General features: G+C 34.4%; 1 protein-coding gene across 3 annotated transcripts in view; it reads right to left on the reverse strand.

The window, feature by feature from the left end:
• Positions 1-20,523, reverse strand: part of LOC148956001 (cell adhesion molecule Dscam2-like) — a 240,243-nt gene that overhangs the window by 99,058 nt on the left and 120,662 nt on the right. For all 3 annotated transcript variants that reach the window (XM_089093545.1, XM_089093538.1, XM_089093530.1), the window contains exons 12-13: positions 8,138-8,286; positions 459-599 (exon numbers count right to left, since the gene is read on the reverse strand). In XM_089093545.1, coding sequence (XP_088949671.1) covers positions 459-599; positions 8,138-8,286 — 290 coding nt within the window. The remainder of the gene's footprint in view (positions 1-458; positions 600-8,137; positions 8,287-20,523) is intronic.

Genomic DNA, 20,523 nt, shown 5'->3' on the forward strand with positions numbered 1-20,523 from the left:
GAGGCATTGAGGAGGGGACATCCCCTTTCATATACGGAATAATTTCTTTTCGTTTTGAGTTTTAATGTCGCTCCTTACTTTCAGTTAAAAAAAATTGTTTTTTATTTAATTTTAGTCTATAGTCTAAGCCTTGTTGAGCTTAAGGGGTTAGGCAATACATTTAAGTAAACAGAAAACCAAATGGCGTGCATTGATTGCTTTTGCCAAAATAGCAGTTAACTAGAATACATTTTTAAATAAAAGCGAAACGTAATTTGTCAAAGGTAAATCTGCCGCCCCCTTCTTAGCTGGCTTACTATGGTTTTAGTTTTTGGCCAGATTATTGGTTTAGTAACCTATGCCTTTGTTACGAGGAGCTGTAATTGTTCAAAACCTGATATAATTTCGAAATATTACCAGCTCACTTACTAGCTAGAAAGTTAGAAGGCAATGTAACTTCAATTCATAAAATCACTTACCATGCCAAAATCTGAGCTGCAGATAGAAAGTAAAAGCCTTTAAAGGTTTGAAATGATCCAGTGACGATATTCTCCAGCTGACAATAGCTTGTCTACTTTTAATCCCAAACACTCGAAGTTTCTCAGGTGAAGGTGGAGGCTCTACAAAGAATAAATTTTCACATTAACCTTTTTTAAATGATAAGGGCCATGATTATCTCTTAATACTGAAAGCGCTGATATTAGAGTGAGCATGATGATTGTGTGAAAACCTTCTTTGAATGCCATAGCTGAAAAAAAAAATTAAAATCATACAAATATATAAAATCTTGTCTCAGTTTCAAGGTATTTTTGAGTTTTTACTGCATCATTCTACTATTTGTGTTCTATTTAGAAAGGTTTCTTCAAAGATACCAGCAGAGTTTGTGAGCTAGCTTTGTCTACGCTATTAAAATGATTCACGCTAGAATTTTCCAATTAAAGTTATAAATACAGGCATAAACGCAGGAATGAGTCTTTTGAGACCTGGCCCACCAAAATCTTTAAGTTTGTAAAGACTTTCCTATATTTCCTTATACTTGTAGCATAATTTATCTTTTTACTGGAGGCTCAAGCCAATTAATTCCCCTCCTAAATGTAGAACCATGTAACATTTGCCTGAGTGCTTATACGACAATGAGAAAATAATCTAACCAAGGACATTAATATAGAATTACCATTATACGATAGCAAATAATATTAATTGCAAAAAATATTAAAAACTATTACTTCTGCTATTGCTGCTAAGACTACAATTACTTCAACTACTGCTATTACTACTACTACTACTACTAATACCACGTGGTTGAGCCAAGTCACCGGAGGCTGACACAGTGGTGCAAGCTGCCTCTCCATCCCGATCTGTTTAAAACTCCAGAAACAATTGAAGAAGTTTAAATTATTTCTTATGACCTTTTTCCATTCGATTTTGGTACGATGTGACTTTTGTTTTGACCCAAATAAATGGCCAAAAGTTTAATTTCTGGGAATCAATCATCTTTAATGTGCAAAACATGGCCGAGCCATCTCAATCTATCTTCCATTGTGGCCTAAAATGTGATGATTGAATCATAATTTCCATACAGCTTACAGGCTTGATATAAGGTTAATCATACAACCACTAAGAAATACTGTTGGACAATTCTTCCAGAAAACATCTAGCATATCTTCCGCAAATATTCGAAACGGCTATGTTCTAGAGCAATATTATATCACTGTCACCAATATAAATATCTTAATGTTCCTAGACTATTCTAGTTTTTAGTTTCTCACTGCATCCACAGTCTTTGCTCATAATGTTACCCAGGCAAGTGAGCCTATTCACTTGACCGATTTTATCGTAAACTTACATCAGACTTGTTTTTCAAACCTAGTTCTAATCTTCAACCCTAATTTTCAAACCTATTCTGGTATGCCAAACTTTTAATATCGTTAAAACTCATTAACTTCAAGAACATTTTATCTTGGACAATCAGATCCTTTCTGTAATCTTTCCCCACTCGATGATACTTTCAAGTGGTATCCTTTCCAGTGGCTACTTTTCCAGTGGTATCTTCCACTGGATATCACTGGAATCCAGTGGGGAGTCTTACTTCCCCACTGGATGATATTTTTGCCCATAGTCTTTGATGTTTTCTGAAAACCGAGTCCAGAAAAAAAATCCGTGTAACCTGTCACAGTACAAAATCCTGTTTAACTCCTGACTCCACACCAACCCAATTAATAAAATAAATGTTAGTTATAAATAGCTATGAGCAAAAAGCCTCTTTTCAGCAAACTTGGGGTTAATACTTCAACCAGCTAGCATCACAAGGAGTATGTTAAACGGAAAAAAAAGAGAAGTATGTCAAAATTAAACTTTGGAAGGGAAGTATAGGATATGGGTTCGTGTCAAAGTTTTTTTTGTATATTTTTATACTATCATTTTCTGTTTTGGTCAAGTTCCTTATTGTAGGCGCTTATTGTAGTAAAGCACTTACAAAAGCCAGATCTTTTAAAAGAAAATTCTATTTTAAAAATACTCGCAAGGGTGCCTACGGGAGCTTTTTCCAGGGGAGGAGAAAGCAGAACTGCTGAATTTATCCAATCAGGTTGGAAATTCATCCAAGAGTACTGGGTAAACATTACTTTTTTCTTATGGATAATCAATCTTCTAAGGAAAGGTACCTTAGACACCCTGTCGTCCATTTCGGGTACTCGTAATAGGTTAATTCTAACTTTTCCCCATTTTATACAGAAAATCTAAAATATAGTAAAACTGTCGATAAATAAAAGTTCAAATAGGGATAAAATCCTTTTAATAGACAGTGATGTAATAGAAATTCACAAAAATACCAGATATTTCGGTCACATATACAGTGACCGTCATCAGTAGTAAAAGTCACCAGTTTTACTACTGATGACGGTCACTGTATATGTGACCGAAATATCTGGTATTTTTGTGAATTTCTATTACATCACTGTCTATTAAAACGATTTTATCCCTCTTTGAACTTTTATTTATCGTCATGGAAAGGCAGTGTGGTCTCCAAAATTATCATAGTAAAACTGTGTATTTAATAGCTTTCAAAAGAAAATTGTTTCAAATTTTAACTTTCAAAAAGAACTCAAAATTTTAAACTCAATTAAAAAACTAAAAAATAACTCCAATTTTAACTAAAAAAAAACTCAAACAAAATTGGAAATCAATTTTCCAGCTAACTACTGCAACCAGTTTAACATCCCAAGTTTTTAAACCAAAATCGTTAAACCACTTTTGAAGTTTGGAACAAACATTAAAATGTGAGAATGAATTTCTTTCAATTAGGTTCGGGTAACGAGGAACAAGATTCTTTATCTCACTTTTTCCATTCATTTTGTAAATCCCTTCATTAATTTAATCCCGTCATTTATCTTAGTTTTGTGAGTCCACAATCCCTGGTTTGCTTTTCGAACATCATTTCTCTTCTCAAACAATTTGCAATTGATGCCTCCCATTTTTCACAGCAGTCACTCGCACAATGTTCTTCAAAAATACTCTCCCTATTCTATTAAAGCTGAAAAATATTGTCCCGTGTTGCAGCATCCTTAGTTGAGTTGCTAAACCTAATTTCTAAATTCACTTTCATATAAAGTAAATTTAATTTTTAGATAAATTCGTATCAAGCAAAAAACCTCCCGAAATTGGTCCTAGGTACCACTTATCCTGTAGTTGAATAGAAAAGTAGTGAAAACAATTTCAATTTTTCTGAATTTTGACACCCTAGAAAAACTTATAAGAAAATCTGGAAAAATTTTTTTTTTAAAAGAATGTCACGCTTCAGTTCAAGCTGGAAGAAGTCGTAGTATGCTGTTTGAACCTTGGTTGACCAACGAAAAAAATAATTTTTTTGTTAAACAAAAGCAGAGGTAAGTATTTAAAGTTAAAACAAAAAGAAATTGTTTCCTATTTGAGGGTGGCTGCCCCCTCCTGACCCAAGCTGAGGTTTTATAGTGCTTTAAAATTAGTTCCTAATCTAATTCAAAATCCATTGTTCTTAAAGAATAGGGAGAAAAGGTCCAACTTCGTCACTTGTAACAATAAGCTTAAATATGTGGTCTAATATGTTGTAACAATAAAAATAAAATATTATATAATATATATAGTATGATATAATATTATATATAATATATATATACCATTATATATCATGGATGCTTATACTGTATTTTGATTTAGTTTAAGCTGCCCCTAAGCATTTTCTGAAGTTCTCCCTTTTCCTAACAACAAGTCCTGCAAATAAAAAAACGTTAAATTGTATAATTTACAATCTTGTCCTTGGGGCTTTTGGGGGGTATTGTATCCCTGGAGGCATTGTTAATAGACCTACTGACTATTTTGAACAAAGGAAACACTTTTAAAAAATTTTGATTAGTCTTGAGGAGAGGGGGCATCTAATACTGGCAGGGAGGAGGGGGGTGTAGTCCTCCAATAACTGTTCATCCCCCTCATCATACCCTGAAGTTTCAACTCAATATCCTTAGCCGTTCCTTATTGCTGATACACCTTTTTGATAACGAGCATGCACATAATATGTTTCGAATGTGTTTGGCATTCCTTTCCAAATCTGTGGAGGGTCATGTAATTTCCATAGGCATAATTATTTGAAACATAGACTATTTTGAACAAGATGGCTATTTCAAAATGTTTTGGAGAGAGGGCAGCAAAATAGGGCATAGTAATAAGCTATAAGTAAATCGTGACATTTGTCAATAGAAACCAAAACTCTAAAAAGTGAAGTTTTGATTACAATATAGGCAACAAAAAAAAATTATTGTTCAGACTGATTCTAAATTTGTGCGATTTGTTAATTTAAAGTTCCTCAACATTCACATTAGGATGTGAATAAATGATATAATCTTAGAAAGAGGAATTGATTTAAACTCCCCCAAAAAGGGGTGCAATCTTAATGGAAAATATGCCATAGAATTCAATATTTAAAAGTCCTAAGGTCCTACTGGATAGGTTGGTGTGAAACATGGACCTAAAATTGACGGCATTCTGTCACCGATTATACGTGCAACATATAGAAATTTCATAAAAAAATTCATTCTTTTTTATTTAGTCTGTAGCATATCCAACAAAAGATATTCGTTTTTAATTTCCTTTTGCGTACATAACAATAAATAAAAGTAGTTTTCGGCTTGTTTGTCCTTGTAATAAACGTATAAATTCATAATAGACCACTGAAGGGGTGTGGTTTCGCGTACTCAGGGTTTCCTCAAGGTGTAAGAAGTAGGCCGGATCAGTTACTTAAGCCCATGTCTGTAGTGCTAGTCTTCTTTACATTTTAGATATGAGATTGCTGTTTGCCTGCTCGTGTGTTGCGAAACCTTTTTTCATATTATCGGGTAGACTAATGCAAGATATTTTTTAAACAATCGATGGAATTTGAATTTATTCCGTTGCTACTTTGAAAGTAGGGTCATCACTTTCAGTGACATAAATCTAATCGTACCCCTATCAAATAGTTCATGGTAACGAACTGTAGGTAAGGAGCGACTCGGCTCAACAGTAATCTAAACTTCAAAAAATGGAATTTTAATATCAGTAGGTACATCAAAAGAATCAGCTTATTATGTTGATTCCAAATATATAAGATCCATCACGTTTAGTGATACCCATCGTCAGTTAGGAGCCTGATAATATTTGCCTGATTTTGAGATAGGGGGAAACACCCCCTAAAATTCAAGAGCCATCATTTTTCGGCGTACCAGAGAACCCTAGTGTACTTTCAAGCTCCTATAGGCTATACAAAATGTGGAATTTTGCTATTTTTGCCAGAACACAGATCACGGATGCATGATCTGTTTTTTTCTTTTTTCTTTTCCTAGGGGTGATCGTATTGAAACAATTGTTCTACAAGATTGGAAGAGGGTGCATTCGAACGGAAATTAAAAGTTCGAGTGCTCTTTTTAAGTGACCAAAAAGATAAGAGGGCAAATGGCCGTCCATCTTTTCTGATAAGCTAGCTGATCAAAATTTTGAGATTGCCCTCTCTTCAGTATAGATGAAAGATCAAATAACTATGTCTTTAGATGTAAAATTACCCCCACAGTCCGTGGGGAGAGGCCTGTAAGTTATAAAATTTCCTGTTGTTTACATATAGTATTTGTTATCAGGAAGTATAGACATTTTTATGGGGGGGGGGGGTTGCTTGGTATGGATTTCTATCGGGAAAATCTTCCCTGGGGAGGGATATTTCCGGGATGTGAATTTTCTAGGGGAAATGTTACACTGGGGGGATTTACCAAAATTACAACACGAAATTCTTTTCAACTATCTTACATTCGCTTTACCAAATTTTACATGTGCTGATGTTTCGGGGGAACAATCCAGGGGCTATTTTCCGCGTGCTATTTTCCGCGTGTTAAATAGAAAAAAACAAGTTTTTTCAACTGAAAGTAAGGAGTGACATTAAAACCTAAAACGAACATAAATTATACTGCATATGAAAGGGGATATTCCGTCCCCAACGCCTCACTCTTTACGCTAAACTTTTTGTCACAACTCTACTTTTTAAACAATAAAAAAAACTTTAGCACACTATATATATATATATATATATATATATATATATATATATATATATATATATATATATATATATATATATATATATATATATATATATATATATATATATATATATATATATATATATACATATATATATATCATATATATACATATATATATATATATATATATATATATATATATATATATATATATATATATATATATAAATATATATAAATATATATATATATATATATATATATATATATATATATATATATATATATATATATAGTATATATGTATATATATATATATATATATATATATATATATATATATATATATATATATATATATATATATATATATATATATATATATATGAGACAAAAAAAGATTGAATTTTGTGCAGCTATCAAATACAAAAAAAAAATTTAAGGAGTAAAAATGATTATCGATAGCCATAGATGAAAATAATCCTAATTAAATTTTCTTCTTTAAAGGAAGCTTATAATAGATGTCGTTATTAAATCTTAAAATCCTCAGTCATAGATTGATCCTCTTAATCTTTTTGTAAGCATTATAAGGATAATAATTAATATATTTTAATCGTTACTACTATATTTCGAATTCAATATATTTTTTCAGAGTGTTATTCAGCTGCTATTTCATATGGAAACTGTTGAGGCTTTTTCATTCCCTTTATAAAATCAGATTCTGACACCTTTATCACTTGTTGGATTATTTGGAACAGTCTGAAAGACTCAGCTCAAATATGTAACTAATTTTGCACCTTTTGACGACTAAAAAAATTAATTTGATTTAACTTCAATTTTTTTTCCTCACCCTTTCTTCTTTTTCTTCAACAGTTTTTTGTTTTTCTATCCTGACTAACTGTCTGATGCTGCTTTAAAAAAAGTTAAATTATGTTTAACTCTTGCCAATGCTAACTTCATTGATGAATGCTTCACAAATTAAAAAAGTATGCGTGTGTTTTTGCTCATTTTACTTGAGTTAATTTTTGTTTTGTATCACTTGATGTTGTTGGAGTGTAAATTTATCCTGGGCTTTTATCTTCGGATCAATACCAGGGAACAGAAAATTTTTCACAAATTGCATTTCTATATAAATTTATCCTACATTTCAGCATTTATTACAAGATACCTCCAGCAATAATAGCTACTTACGATCCAAACATATACATCAGTCTTTTAAATGAATCTATACACAATATCGTTGTAACATCTTCTTTTTTGTGTCTGAACCCTCAGAACTTCCAAATTTTACCTTTATATTTGATATCATGCTCTAATATATTATATAAATTTTACCTTTATACTCGTATTTGATATATTTATTACCTTCATTCTCTTTCATAGCTTTTGCTCTGTTCTTTAGGACAAAAATCAGCAAACTTAACTTTTTATCTACATTAAATCAACTACTAACCGCGCTACCAATATTACTTTAATATACAGACAGTAACAGTCCATTCAGATTAGCCTACTCAGCAGGTATATATTGAAGGAAAGGATCTTCACTAAATCTTTTCTGTCATCTGAATCAAATGCTGGGGAATAAAAGCTCATTACGAAATAGTACTCTTAGCAAAATTTACCTTGAATTCCAACATTAATTTCAAGATGGCTCCAACCATAATTGTTACTTGCGATGCACACATATGTACCGGAGTCTCCTGAATGAACAGAGTCAATGCGCAAAGTGGATAATATGCCAGACTTCGTATTTGACATTTTGATATATATTCTAAACAGAAAAGGAAATTTCACATGTCGAAAATGCAGAAATAAATTGATGAGTCAAAATTATTTTTAAAAATCTCTAGCATAAAACAAAGGCTTTACGAAAGAAGAAAACTGAAATCACTGCAAAATAGCCAAGGGTGAGCATTTAAATTTGTGGTTAAATATATTCAGCCTTTCTATTCAGCACCGATATTTTGGTCTTTATAAATGTATTCTCTACCCTCCATAAAAAGAAGGCTGAAGCTAATACCTATTAAAACTGAGCCAATGAGATCTACTCGCCGTATTACTACTTCTCAGAACTGTCAAAAGCAGGGATATCCCGAGAAGAAGTCTAAACAGGAACGTTTTTGCATACTATCTTCATGTGGAATGAGTTCCTAACATTGGTAAATTTGTAAAAAAAAGTTCTTTGAGCTGCTTAAATAGGAAGCAAAATGAATACTAAAACATTTGGAAAGTTACATTTCAAAAGAGTTGCTTGAGTGAAAATCTGGTATTTTTGTTATTTGTTTACTTATACTCAAAATGAAGGGGTTTTGTTTTGATTATAAACAAACTTAACTGGTCTTCCATCTGTCCTTAGCCCCTTTAAGGGTTTAACATTAAATTAGTTTTACGGAAACAACACTGTGTCAAACCTAAGGGTTGTTCAAATCACCAGAGGTGCTCTTTCATGATGCTCTTACTAAGGAGGAATGCTCTAGTCATAAGGATTAGCGTTAAGAACTGTGTAACTAAAATTAAAGTTAAACCTAAAATTAGGCTAAACCCTGTGTAACTGCTCTTACTACTACTACTACTACTACTGCTACTGCCACTACTAGCCTACTAATACTGCTACTACTACTACTACTACTGGTACTAATACCCTACTAATACTGCTGCTACTACTACTATTACTACTACTGCTACTACTACTGCCACTACTACCCTACTAATACTGCTACTATTACTACTACTACTAGTCCTACTACTACTACTAACACTACTACTACTACTACTACTACTACTGGTTAAACCTAAAATTATGCTTTATGATTTTTTTTTAAAAAAACATGCAAACCTCGGTGGTCACTAATAATAATGAATAGTTAAGAGAATAGGTGTTTTTTTTTTTCAAATGAAAGAAAAGAACAACGACAAAAATTAAAACAAACATAAAAACATCCTATAAATTAGGGGGGGGGGACTTATATCTCCTGAACCTCTCACTCTTTAAAAGAAAACATTTTCTTAAGAGTGTGATCAATATCTGCTTCATATTACAACTTTAGCATAAAAAGCACAAATGACAGGGCGTTATGGGGAAAGTTTCTCTCTTCATATTTAGAATAATTTTCTCTTGATTTTAAGTTACAGCATTGCTCTTTGCCACCACTAAAAAAAAAAAAAATTTGAATTTCATTCCTGTCAACATTTAATGCATTCACAGTTATCAGAAATATGAAGGAATTTGCACTACTGTCAACCCCTCACTCTTTAAATTGAAGTCGTGCTTTAAACAAATAATCATCACTAATTAACAACAATGCAATTATTATTAAATTTCTTGAGAAAACAACGGATCAGATCGGATCAATAAGGAAACTGTAGAACAAAGGAATATTCGGTTACGAGACAAACAAAATCAAGAGGAACAACTCCGTCGCAATCTTTGACGCCAATAGGGTATGGGACAAAACCCAGAAAAAACCTAAAAGATATCATAATCTGCGCAATTGTCAGTTACAAGTCATTGGGACCCTTCAAAGTTGTATTTATTCACTGTTGAGCCTTCCATTTTCCAGAAGAAAGAGTAGCAAACAAAGGTGATTCATTTGGGTATTGCTGCTTGCATGGTCAAAGTGCATTACTACCTCCACAATTTCCAAACAAATTTGGTTTGCCTTTTTTGAGGACGTCGCTCGCTCTCTAAAGAATTCCACAAACTAATCCGAAACTTAAACTCATGTTTCGCCTTAACTTCATTCAACGTAAGCGATGATCGAACCATCAATAGTTGTTATGTTCTTAACTTCAAGGTAGCTGGACAAATTTATTACAGAATTAATTTGGCGGCAAATCCATCACAGGCCAATCTACGTGATTTTTCAAATCATCTCAATTGATTTTTTCAATCACCTAGTGATTGATTTTTTCAATCACAAGTCAAAAACAAAACTATTTACAAAATATATACAAGCATGCCGAATGCCGGGGCTTGGGCGAAACCCAGTCTCTCAGTGCTTTATTTATAATTACACAACTTTTTGAATGTATATTTTCATTTAAATTCTACGAAAAATGGAAGACAAGGAATGTTGGTGTTTGAAGGCAATTTAGCACGGTGAATTAGTGTTACTGACTCTCCGTAGCTGAAAAACGATAATCGATCATTTACAGTTTATGTGCTGAGATGAGAGTTTCAGAAATATTTTTGTGACGTTAACCAAACTTACCGAGCAAGTTTTGTCTTTAACACAGGCAGTGCATAGTATAATCAATCTCTAAACAGAATTTTAAGATAGGTAAGTTTTCGTTACATTAACGAAAAGTCAATATAGTAGCAAAAAAGGCAATTTCTGGATGATAAATTAATAAATTCTGGAATTAATTACTAAACTTCTAGAAAGCACTTTACAGCTTGAATCTCCATCTCTATTCCAGATTTATACTTTTTCAATGATTTGCTTGAGATACTTCTAATGATATTTGGTTATGATACTTTTTACGGATTTTGGGGTAGCTGACTGTAAGAGGACTTGTATAAATGTGAAAAGTCAAGCTTAGTGTAACATAGCTTAGCTTAATTTTCCTAGCCACTTGCTAGGAAAATTAAGTATATAGCTGAAAAACCACATATAGCTAAGCTCTGATTGGAGTCAAATCTTAAATGTGTTCGGTTCATTTGTACCATGTAATGAGTTAACTGAAATTCACCCAAAAACCGTGCGTAGTTTACAGTTCCCTGTAAACCCGCTGTGAAAAGAAGCTTCCTTTTGTAAACGAAACGCTATTTACACGTATTGCCAACATTAATATTGATTAAATAAAAAAAAAAAAGTTTTTAAAGCTGAAAGTAAGGAGGAACATTAAAGCTCGAAACGACCAGAAATTATTCGTATTAGAGAGGGTTGCTCCCATCCTCAAACCCTTGCTCTTCACATTGATTTTTTTAGTACTTTAAACCAAGCTTCTTATTCTACGGCCCGTTTCAGGAGACGTTCTTAAAAAATTTAACAAACAATCGAACCTTAACGTAAAGAGCAGGGTATCGAGCAGGGGGGCAACCCCCTCATACACGGAATAATTTATGTCCGTTTTGAGCTTTATTGTTACTCCTTATTTTCAGTTGAAAAAACTATCTTTTTTTATATTTTATTTCTAAGCGTTTTTCAAGTGATCCCGATAAATCTGGCTTCCCCATCTATAAAAAATTTCATTCCCCTCACCGAAAAACTCATCCTTTAAAAGTTCCTCCCATGAACCCCCCCTCCTCATAGAATTTCCTCTGACCTATCCAATCAGTAGAATGGCCCCTATTGATCGTGACATGACCACGTGGTCATGTCAGCATTTTTAATACTGACGGGGCTCCATATATGGGCATAGAGTCATTAGGGAGAACACGTGGTTAATGGGGTCAATGACCTAAATTTTCAAGGTGTGTCAACAACAACAACATCGACCTTGACATTCGCTGAGAGCGTGCACTTACAACAACGACAACATCGACCTTGGAACACCTGTGCTGTCGACCTCAATTCACCTATCGTGAATCAATAATTCCCCTTAGAAACAACAAATTAATTCCCCTTTCTTGACAGATCAATCAACCAATGACATCATCTGTCAGACTTTAAAAATTTTCGCCTAGAAACGATTCTCCAGGAATAGATCCAAGTCATTAATGTCATTGCCTCGGAAACAACTCTTTTGATCGAACTCCAAAGGATATTAATAGCCAAAGGCCATGGAAACAATTCTCCAAGAAACATCTTAGCGATGAATTGTTTTAGCGCGGGAATCAGGTTTCTTATTAATTTGAAATGCATTAGCGCAGAGATGCCAAAAACAAAAGGAACACGCTGAATTACGTTTAGGGATTATTTGGGCGAAACTGTTTTAGACAGGTTATGGAACTATTTCGGCGAAACAGTTAGAGACATTTTAAAAGATGATTTTTGAAGAGATTTTAGAAGAGAATTTAATGGTGAAACTCTGTGGTCGTTATAATACACAAGTTTCATTTGAACAGTGTTGTGAGGTCCTCTAACCCAACCCCAAAGGGTTCCAATCCTCCTACCCCAACCCCGAAGGAAGCCCCCGGTCCTCAAAGGCCCCCCAAGCTCCCAAAGGGCCACCGGCGCCCCCAAAGGCCCACCCAGACCCCCAAAGGCCATCCCTGGACCCCCAAAGGCCCATCGAGCTCCCAAAGGACCAACGGGGTCCCAAAGGCCCTCCACCGGTCCCCAAATGTCCCCCAGGCCCCCAACTGCCCCCGGACCCCCAAAGGCCCTCCCTGTGCCCCAAAGGCCCTCCCTGTGCCCCATAGGCCCTCCCTATGCCCCAAAGGCCCTCCCCCGGCCCCCAAAGGCCCCCCGGACCAGAGAAGCGCCGCCGGGATGCGCCGTGGGCCAGGAAAGCGCCGCAGGATGTGCCGCAGGGATGCGCCGCGGGTCAGGAAAGCGCGAATCCCCGCGCTTTACAATTTTAATGTAAGTTTCTTTTATATTGTTTTTATTCTCTTCGTCTGTTTTGCTGAGGACGGCCCTTGGATATAGGGTCGAAATATTCATTTAAAGTTGCGTTCCACTGTCTTGTATAAAAATTTCCCTGTTGTTCTACTTATTTGTTTATGATGGAAAGGCAGTGTGGTCTTCGTCGCTATTTGATAAAGAGGACTTCGTATAGGAATTCTGTCAAATCCCCCGAGAATAAACCCTGGAAGGTTTACCCCCGGAAAATCCCTCCCCACATCCCCCCTGTAGAAAACTCTCCTCATGGATACCCAACCCAGCAGAAAGTTTCCCCGTCACCCTCTAAAAAATGCCAGTATACTTCCCAATAACGAATACTGTATGTAAAGAGTTAGCAGATTTCATAACTTACCATACTTTTCCCCAGGTCCTTTGGGTGGTCATGCTACCCCAAAAGGCATAGTTATTGGATCTTTCAACCATGCTGAGCAAAATGCCTATTTCGAAATTTTGATCAGACGATTTTGGGGAAGAAGGAGCGTGGGAGGGGGCTAGTACCACCCAAATTTCTCCGTAACTTTAAAAGGGTCCTAGAACATTTATTTCCAATTTGAATGCGTCTTCTCCTGATCTTCTATGAGCATTGGTTCGCAATGATCACTCCCAGGTAAAAAAAACAAAACAAACAAAAAATCAAATACGCTGAATCTGATGGTGCAACTTTCATTAAAAAATTTCCTCGGGCTTATAGCTTTAGATGGGTAACACTAAATACAAAAAGGCATTCCTTCTGATGTATTATTGATTTCAAAATTCTGTTTTGAAGAGTTTCGGTTACTATTAAGCCGAGCCTTTCCTTACTTACAGTGCGCTACCACGAACTCTTTGATAGGGAATTGATAAACCAACGGGGCTTTAACACATGTTTCTTTTCTTTGGGATAAGTATTTAATTGATGAGGGAGTATAACTTTTTTGTTTATTTTTTCTTCGAAGTATGATTCTCAAAAAATTTCTATGAATTTTAAAAATATATATGACCTTAACTGATAAAACAATTATATACCTTATAAAAAAGATGATAATTTTTGCAATGACATATTATCTGGTAACAAGACAAACTATGAAACTTTTTAGACTTACATATAAAAACATTGACATTTAGTCAAATGATGACAGTTTTTTTTTTACAATGAGTTAAGAAAATTTATTGAAATGAAAATAATTTTTATAAAGGCAGACCAAAAATGAAACATTATGTGAATAAAAAAAAATTGATGACCCTTTTTTGATTACCGAATAGAAAATTTCTTTTCAAACAAACACACATTTTTTTTTTAGAAAATGATATTTAAAATTTTATGGCAAATAAAAATGTGGCTGCAATCTACAATGACTTCTGAATTTTAATCATAATTTATATTTCACCCTCGTGATCTAAATATAAAGATTACTCCAGCTATTTTTCACAAGACCTCACGTCAACTTTTTTGAATTAATGGTTCTAGTATGAACACGAGATATTCCAAGATGGAACATTAAGTACCTCGTGATACCGAAAGCCTTTCCTATTACATTAGAAATGCATAGAAACCATGCTACTAAATGCAAGATCATTCATTAGGTTAGAGCAAATGCGACGAAGCTTCTAGGGAATTTAATTGAAACACTATTTTAGAAGAGAACAAAGGCACAGAAAAGCTAATTTATTTTCAAATATTCTGTTGAATAAACATAGATAAAACGTATTTTGGACTTTTAAATTTTTTGCGTATATTTTCACGTCTACTTCACACCATAAATAGCTCTGGGTATTTTATAGTCTATTTCTTATATGATTTATATAATTACGTAATTTGTGTAATTTATTAAGACGTTTATTTTTAAATTGGCATCCGGGGATTTTCTAGTCTAAGAAACGATCTAGATAGGTTACAAGTTTGAGAAAATTCGTTTAGAACCTTAATCTTGGAAACACACTTTACATTTGAAAAAAGCCTGCATGCATGTTACAGCCATAATAGTATTAAACTGGCTGATGCCTAGAATAATCCTTCAGTTTTTATATAAATAGACTAAAAATAAAAGTAAAAACAATAAAATTTCCTTAAAAACCTCAACCCCCTTAAAAACCCTTATTTTCCTCATAAAAATAAAAACTTCCTTAAAATCCCTGAAATATACCACCAGTTTCTTAGTTTTGCATGTTAACTTTAAAAAAATCAAACCAATTAAATTTAATAATTTTATATAACAATAAAAAGAAATGCCTACGAGATACCCAAAATACGCAAATTTACAATTATTAATTATCATAATTCGTTCAAACAAGAAGAAATTTTTGTCCAATCACCTGAACCATCAAACTTGACAAGACCTAGAGGACGACCCGAGAAACGTAAATTCCCAATGGCTGCAAAGGAACAGCATGGACAACAAAGACTAATCCAAGCAGCCAAAGCCAAGGTTCTTGAAAAAGAAAATGACGGCGAGAATCATAACGGACGAATGGTTAGGAGGCAAACAAAACCGAGAAGAACAACTCCGTTGCAATCTTTAACGCCAACAGGATATGAGACAAAACCCAGTAAAAACCTAAAAGATGTCATAAGCTGCTCAAGTGTTAATTACAAGTAATTGGGACCCTTCAACGTTGTATTTATTCAATGTTGAGCCCTCCATTTTCCAGAAGAAAGAGCAGCAAACAAAGGTGATTCGTTTGGAGATTGCTGTTTGCATGATCAAATTCCATTTCCACCTCCACAGTTTCAAAATGAATTTGGTTTGCCTTTTCTGAGGACGTCACTCGCTGTCTAAAGAGTTTCACAAGCTAATCCGAAACTTAAAATCATGTTTTCAACGTATTCAACGTAATTCAACGTATTCAACTTATTCAACGTCATTCAACGTAAGCGATGATCAAACCATCAGTAGTTGTAATGTTCTTAGCTTCAAAGTAGCTGGACAAATTATCACGGAACCAATTTGGCAGCAATTCTATCACAGGCCAATCAAGTTGATTTTGAACCTCATTCATATGGCCAAATGTACTTTTTAACCCCAATGAAGCTGTTGAAGAATGCCTTGCACATCATTTAAATTACAAGATATCTTGCAACTTGCAACCATTGGATAGGTTGGAAGAAATATTGCGAGGCACATACAACTATACCAAATGTTATATGAAAATGCGAGAAGTCGACGATGATGTAAATCAACGTGCTGCTTCACAGGAAAAACAACCTCCAAACGTGCAGCACATTTTTACTGTGCCAGATGGTGTGGATTATAGACGTTTCAAATCTCGTGAATATCACTCTGGCCAGAAAAAATGATCTAGATAGGTGACAAATTTGAGAAAATTCATTTAGAACCTTAATTTTGGAAACACACTTTTCATGTAAAACATAAACTAAGTATAAAATTGTAAGGAGTCTCCACTCTTTGTAATGTTAATTTCTTTTAACAATAAAGTAAACAAAATGTCTATATGACGTTCCAAAGAACGGATATTTACAATTATTAAGGATGATAACCCGTTTGAACAAGAAGAAATGTTTGTCAAATCACCTGAACCATCAAACTTGACAAGACCAAACATGCAACAGCAAAAATCACAACGAGTCAAAAACAAAAATGTTTTGTCTGGAGACTAAAAATACAACCCATTCTAAATAGCAGTTGCAAAAAATCTGATATTTCTGGTCTCAATAACGATCTTAATACATCACAATTTAAAAAAGAATTCGTGTATTTCTAGGGTGGTTGCATCGAACCTATGGTAACACCATGACACCAATAAGAAGTTCACATTATCTGCGGTTAGAAGAAAAGTGACAGAGAACCAAATATAAACAAGCGTGCCAAGTGCCGGGGCATGGGCGAAACCCAATCTGGCGGTGCTATATTTAAAGTTCCATAACTTTTTTGAATGTACATTTTCATTTAAATTTTACGAAAAATGGAAGACATGGAATGACGGAGTGTTGATGCTTATTCACGGAGGCTATGCAGCAAGCTGAATTAAAAACGATATATTGAATACTGAATAGTGCTGAATTAAAAACTGAATAGTGCTGAATTAAAAACTGAATAGTGCTGTATTAAAAACTGAATAGTGCTGAATTAAAAACTGAATAGTGCTGAATTAAAATCGTTTTAAAAACGATAATAGATAATTTTAGGCATTAGAGTACTTCTGAATGAAGGGGTGGTAAATGGTAGGAACGTTTATGTGATTGGCGACCTCATCTTTGCGCCCCTTAATACACCCCATAAAAATTTGCTCTAGTATATGCAAATTACTTTTTCTGCTTTTTGCCTCTACAATATTAAATTTTGATAGTGAAGTATTTGAGAGTTTAGGGTATATTTTTGCGAAGTTATCGTTATGCAATCTTACGGAGCAAGTTTTGTCTTTAATGCAGGCAGTACATAGTATAATCAATCTCTAAATAGAATTTTACGATAGGTAAATTTTCGTTACGTTAACGAAATGTCAAAATGGTAGCAAAAAAAGGAATTTCAAGATAAGAAATTAATAAATTCTGGGAAATAATTACTAAACTTCTCCTAGAAAGCACTTAGTAGCTTGAATCTCTATCTCCAGATTTATATTCCAGATTTATATTTTTTGAATGATTTGCTTAGGATGCTTCTAATGATGTTAGGTGATTTTAATGATACTTTTACGGATTTTGGGGTATCTGAGTGTAAGAGGACTTATTTAAATGTGAAAAGTCATGCTTAGTGTAACATAGCTTAGCCACTTCGCACAGAAAATTAAGTACATAGCTGAAAAACCACCTAAAGCTAGGCTCTGATTGGAGTCGAATCTTACTTTGGAATCCAGATTTCCTGTCTGTGTGATGAAAGGGAAACTAATATCCTCAAGTCAAAACTCGCCTGGTTTGTTCGTGTGGTCATGTTTCTGACCAAGTTGAAATGTTTGAGAAGAACAATTGCGCATATTTTTGCAGTAATGCATATGAGAAGTACTTATCGGTAATTTAGTTTTGATCTTTATCTACTTTTTAGCAAAAAGGAATGATAATTGAGTGTTTCCAATCACTCCAAAGTAACTCTTGTTCCCTTATCTTCTAAAGTTTTGTAGGTGGTGAGCTAGAAGTCTTTGACTTACCTTGTAAACTTCTGCTCATATTATATCTATGCCCAGTGCTTTATTATTATTGCTTTTTAATTGCCGTTAGTATTTCATCCTCACCAGGGGGGGGGGGATCTAAATCTATATCTGTATACAGTTCATTGGAAGCCATTTGTACTGATGAGGAATTGTGGAGATACTTAACGGTGGAAGTCTGGTTGATTTTCAGGTGACGATTATTTTAATTTATGAATTTAATAATTTCTGATAGTCATGGCTCCGTCGATCAGCAATTTTATCGCAAAATTGCATTATGATGCCTTGTTCATCTCTAACACAGACGGAGCTCTTCGACCTTTCCCCTGAGGATTCTTGAAACGGCTGATATATTTTCCTGCTATTCGAGATACTAGATGCTTTTTGGATCTCTATGCGAAAGCTTTTCCAGTTTTTCCATTTATCTTTCCTTTCTGATCGACGAAATACTGAAATTCGGTAGTACTACGTGCTGTTAACATGGTTTTCTTTTTCTTGAAAGGTGAAAACTTACCTCAGACTTTTAACCCCCTCTTCTTATCCATAATTTTCACTGGGGTTTTCATGCGGTATATCTCGAGACAACTGCCAGTTTTCATCAACTACAATATTAGAGTTCTCGTTTTCCTGTGTTTCACTGTGTTTTCTGTGTTTGTGTTGTACGTTTTCCTGTGTTTCACTGTGATGTACTTTTTAAGGTATTGAGGTAGCTTCAGAATTTGAGACATGGTTGTCTTACTAATTCCGGATCTTGGCGATGGGCAGCATTGAACCTTCTAAGGTGATATTTTCGTTTTCGTGCTGCAAGACTTAGGCTTAATCGACATTTGGATGGCGACATTACGATCTGCGCTTCGAGCCAATAACAGGTCAACTGTACACTCTACAGTTATGAGTTGAGCTTCTTCAGCTTGAACCCACAGATATACAGTCTATTTAATAAAATAACCTCTAGCTTCTAGGCTTCCATGTTAGGATATTAGGGGGTTTGTGTCTGAAAGGTGTTTTTCCTATCACAAGGTTGTTCCTTAAGCAAACTTGACTAACCTAGCTAATGTCCTCGTTCATGTCTTTCGCAATGCCGGTGCATTACTCCTGTCATCTTTTACAAGACCACAGTGTGTTCAAGTCGCACCAGTATAGCGGGTTCTATTCACGACAGGCATGAAGCTACAGAATTTTGTCACCACTTTGCAACTTTAAATTTGTGTTGTCGACTCCCAAAGGGCACGCTAGAGATGAAAGCAAAGCCTCGTGCATCCAAAGCGCGTCAGAGCTGTGTTAAGAAAGGGTCTCGGCCATCACCCTGATCCCTTTCTAGGTACCTTCAGAAGAGAAACCTTCAAGAAAGACTTACGAATTTTTTTTTTCCAAACAAACTTTTTTCTGACAGACAGACGAGGTTCTATCGTCTTCTCTGATAACCAGAAAGCATCTCTTTGTTGGGTCAACAAAAAACCTAAAAGTGTTTTGTGATTTTTTTTTTTTTTTTTAGCCTGGGTTTGCTTCAGCTGCCAAAGTTTCCGCCGCTTGACTAAAGCAAATATTTTCTTGTTGGTGAATATTTTGTTCATTTCTGCTTAGGACTAGAATGTAAAAGATGTGTTTCTCTGGCTGGTAAATTGGTTTTAGAATAAACAAAGGCTTTCGCCTCATATCTGACATTATTTTTGACTTCATCAATTGTTATTTTTATTAAAATAGAGAGAGAGAGAGAGAGAGAGAGAGAGAGAGAGAGAGAGAGAGAGAGAGAGAGAGAAAGAGAGAGAGAGAATAAAAAACGTTCTAGTGTTCCAGTTCATGAAATGCGGTGATTTGTTTTTTGCCGTATACAAGTGTGTAAATAGTTTACCCTGTTTTTTTTCTTTTCTTTTTTAATTCCTAGTTGTTTCAGGTTTATTCAATTTTTCATTGTATTCCTCTCTGTTTGAAGGTTCACTCACTACGTGGGTCTATTTCTTCTTCTTTATGTCATAGCATCGGTTTTTTATTTTTCTTTCAATTATTTTTTTTTTGCAAGACTTTCTGGAAAATTCATAGAAGCAAAGAGCAATAAAAACTTCAAAATAATAAAAATATGAGTTGTAAATAACTTTCAAGTTGGTTGCTGCATGTTATAGTACTTCTGAATGAAGGGTTGGGAAATGGTAGGAATATTTATGTGATTGGCGACCTAATCTTTGCGCCCCTAAACACATCCCATCAAAATTTGCTCTAGTATATGCTAATTACTTTTTCTGTTTTTTTTGTCTCTACAACATTAAATTTTGAGTGAAGTATTTGATAGACATGCATGTTAGAGTAAGTATTAATTAGCTGGGGCTGGAGAGGTTCACAAGAAAAGATTTAAAAGAAAAAGGACCTTTATGAGAGAGAAAAAAGAATGAAGCTATGAATAATATGGGGCGGAGGGGGTG

The sequence above is a fragment of the Artemia sp. Qi Xiang Cuo genome, chromosome 1 (assembly GCF_049724085.1).
Source record: "Artemia sp. Qi Xiang Cuo chromosome 1, ASM4972408v1, whole genome shotgun sequence".
NCBI classification, from domain to species: domain Eukaryota; kingdom Metazoa; phylum Arthropoda; class Branchiopoda; order Anostraca; family Artemiidae; genus Artemia; species Artemia sp. Qi Xiang Cuo.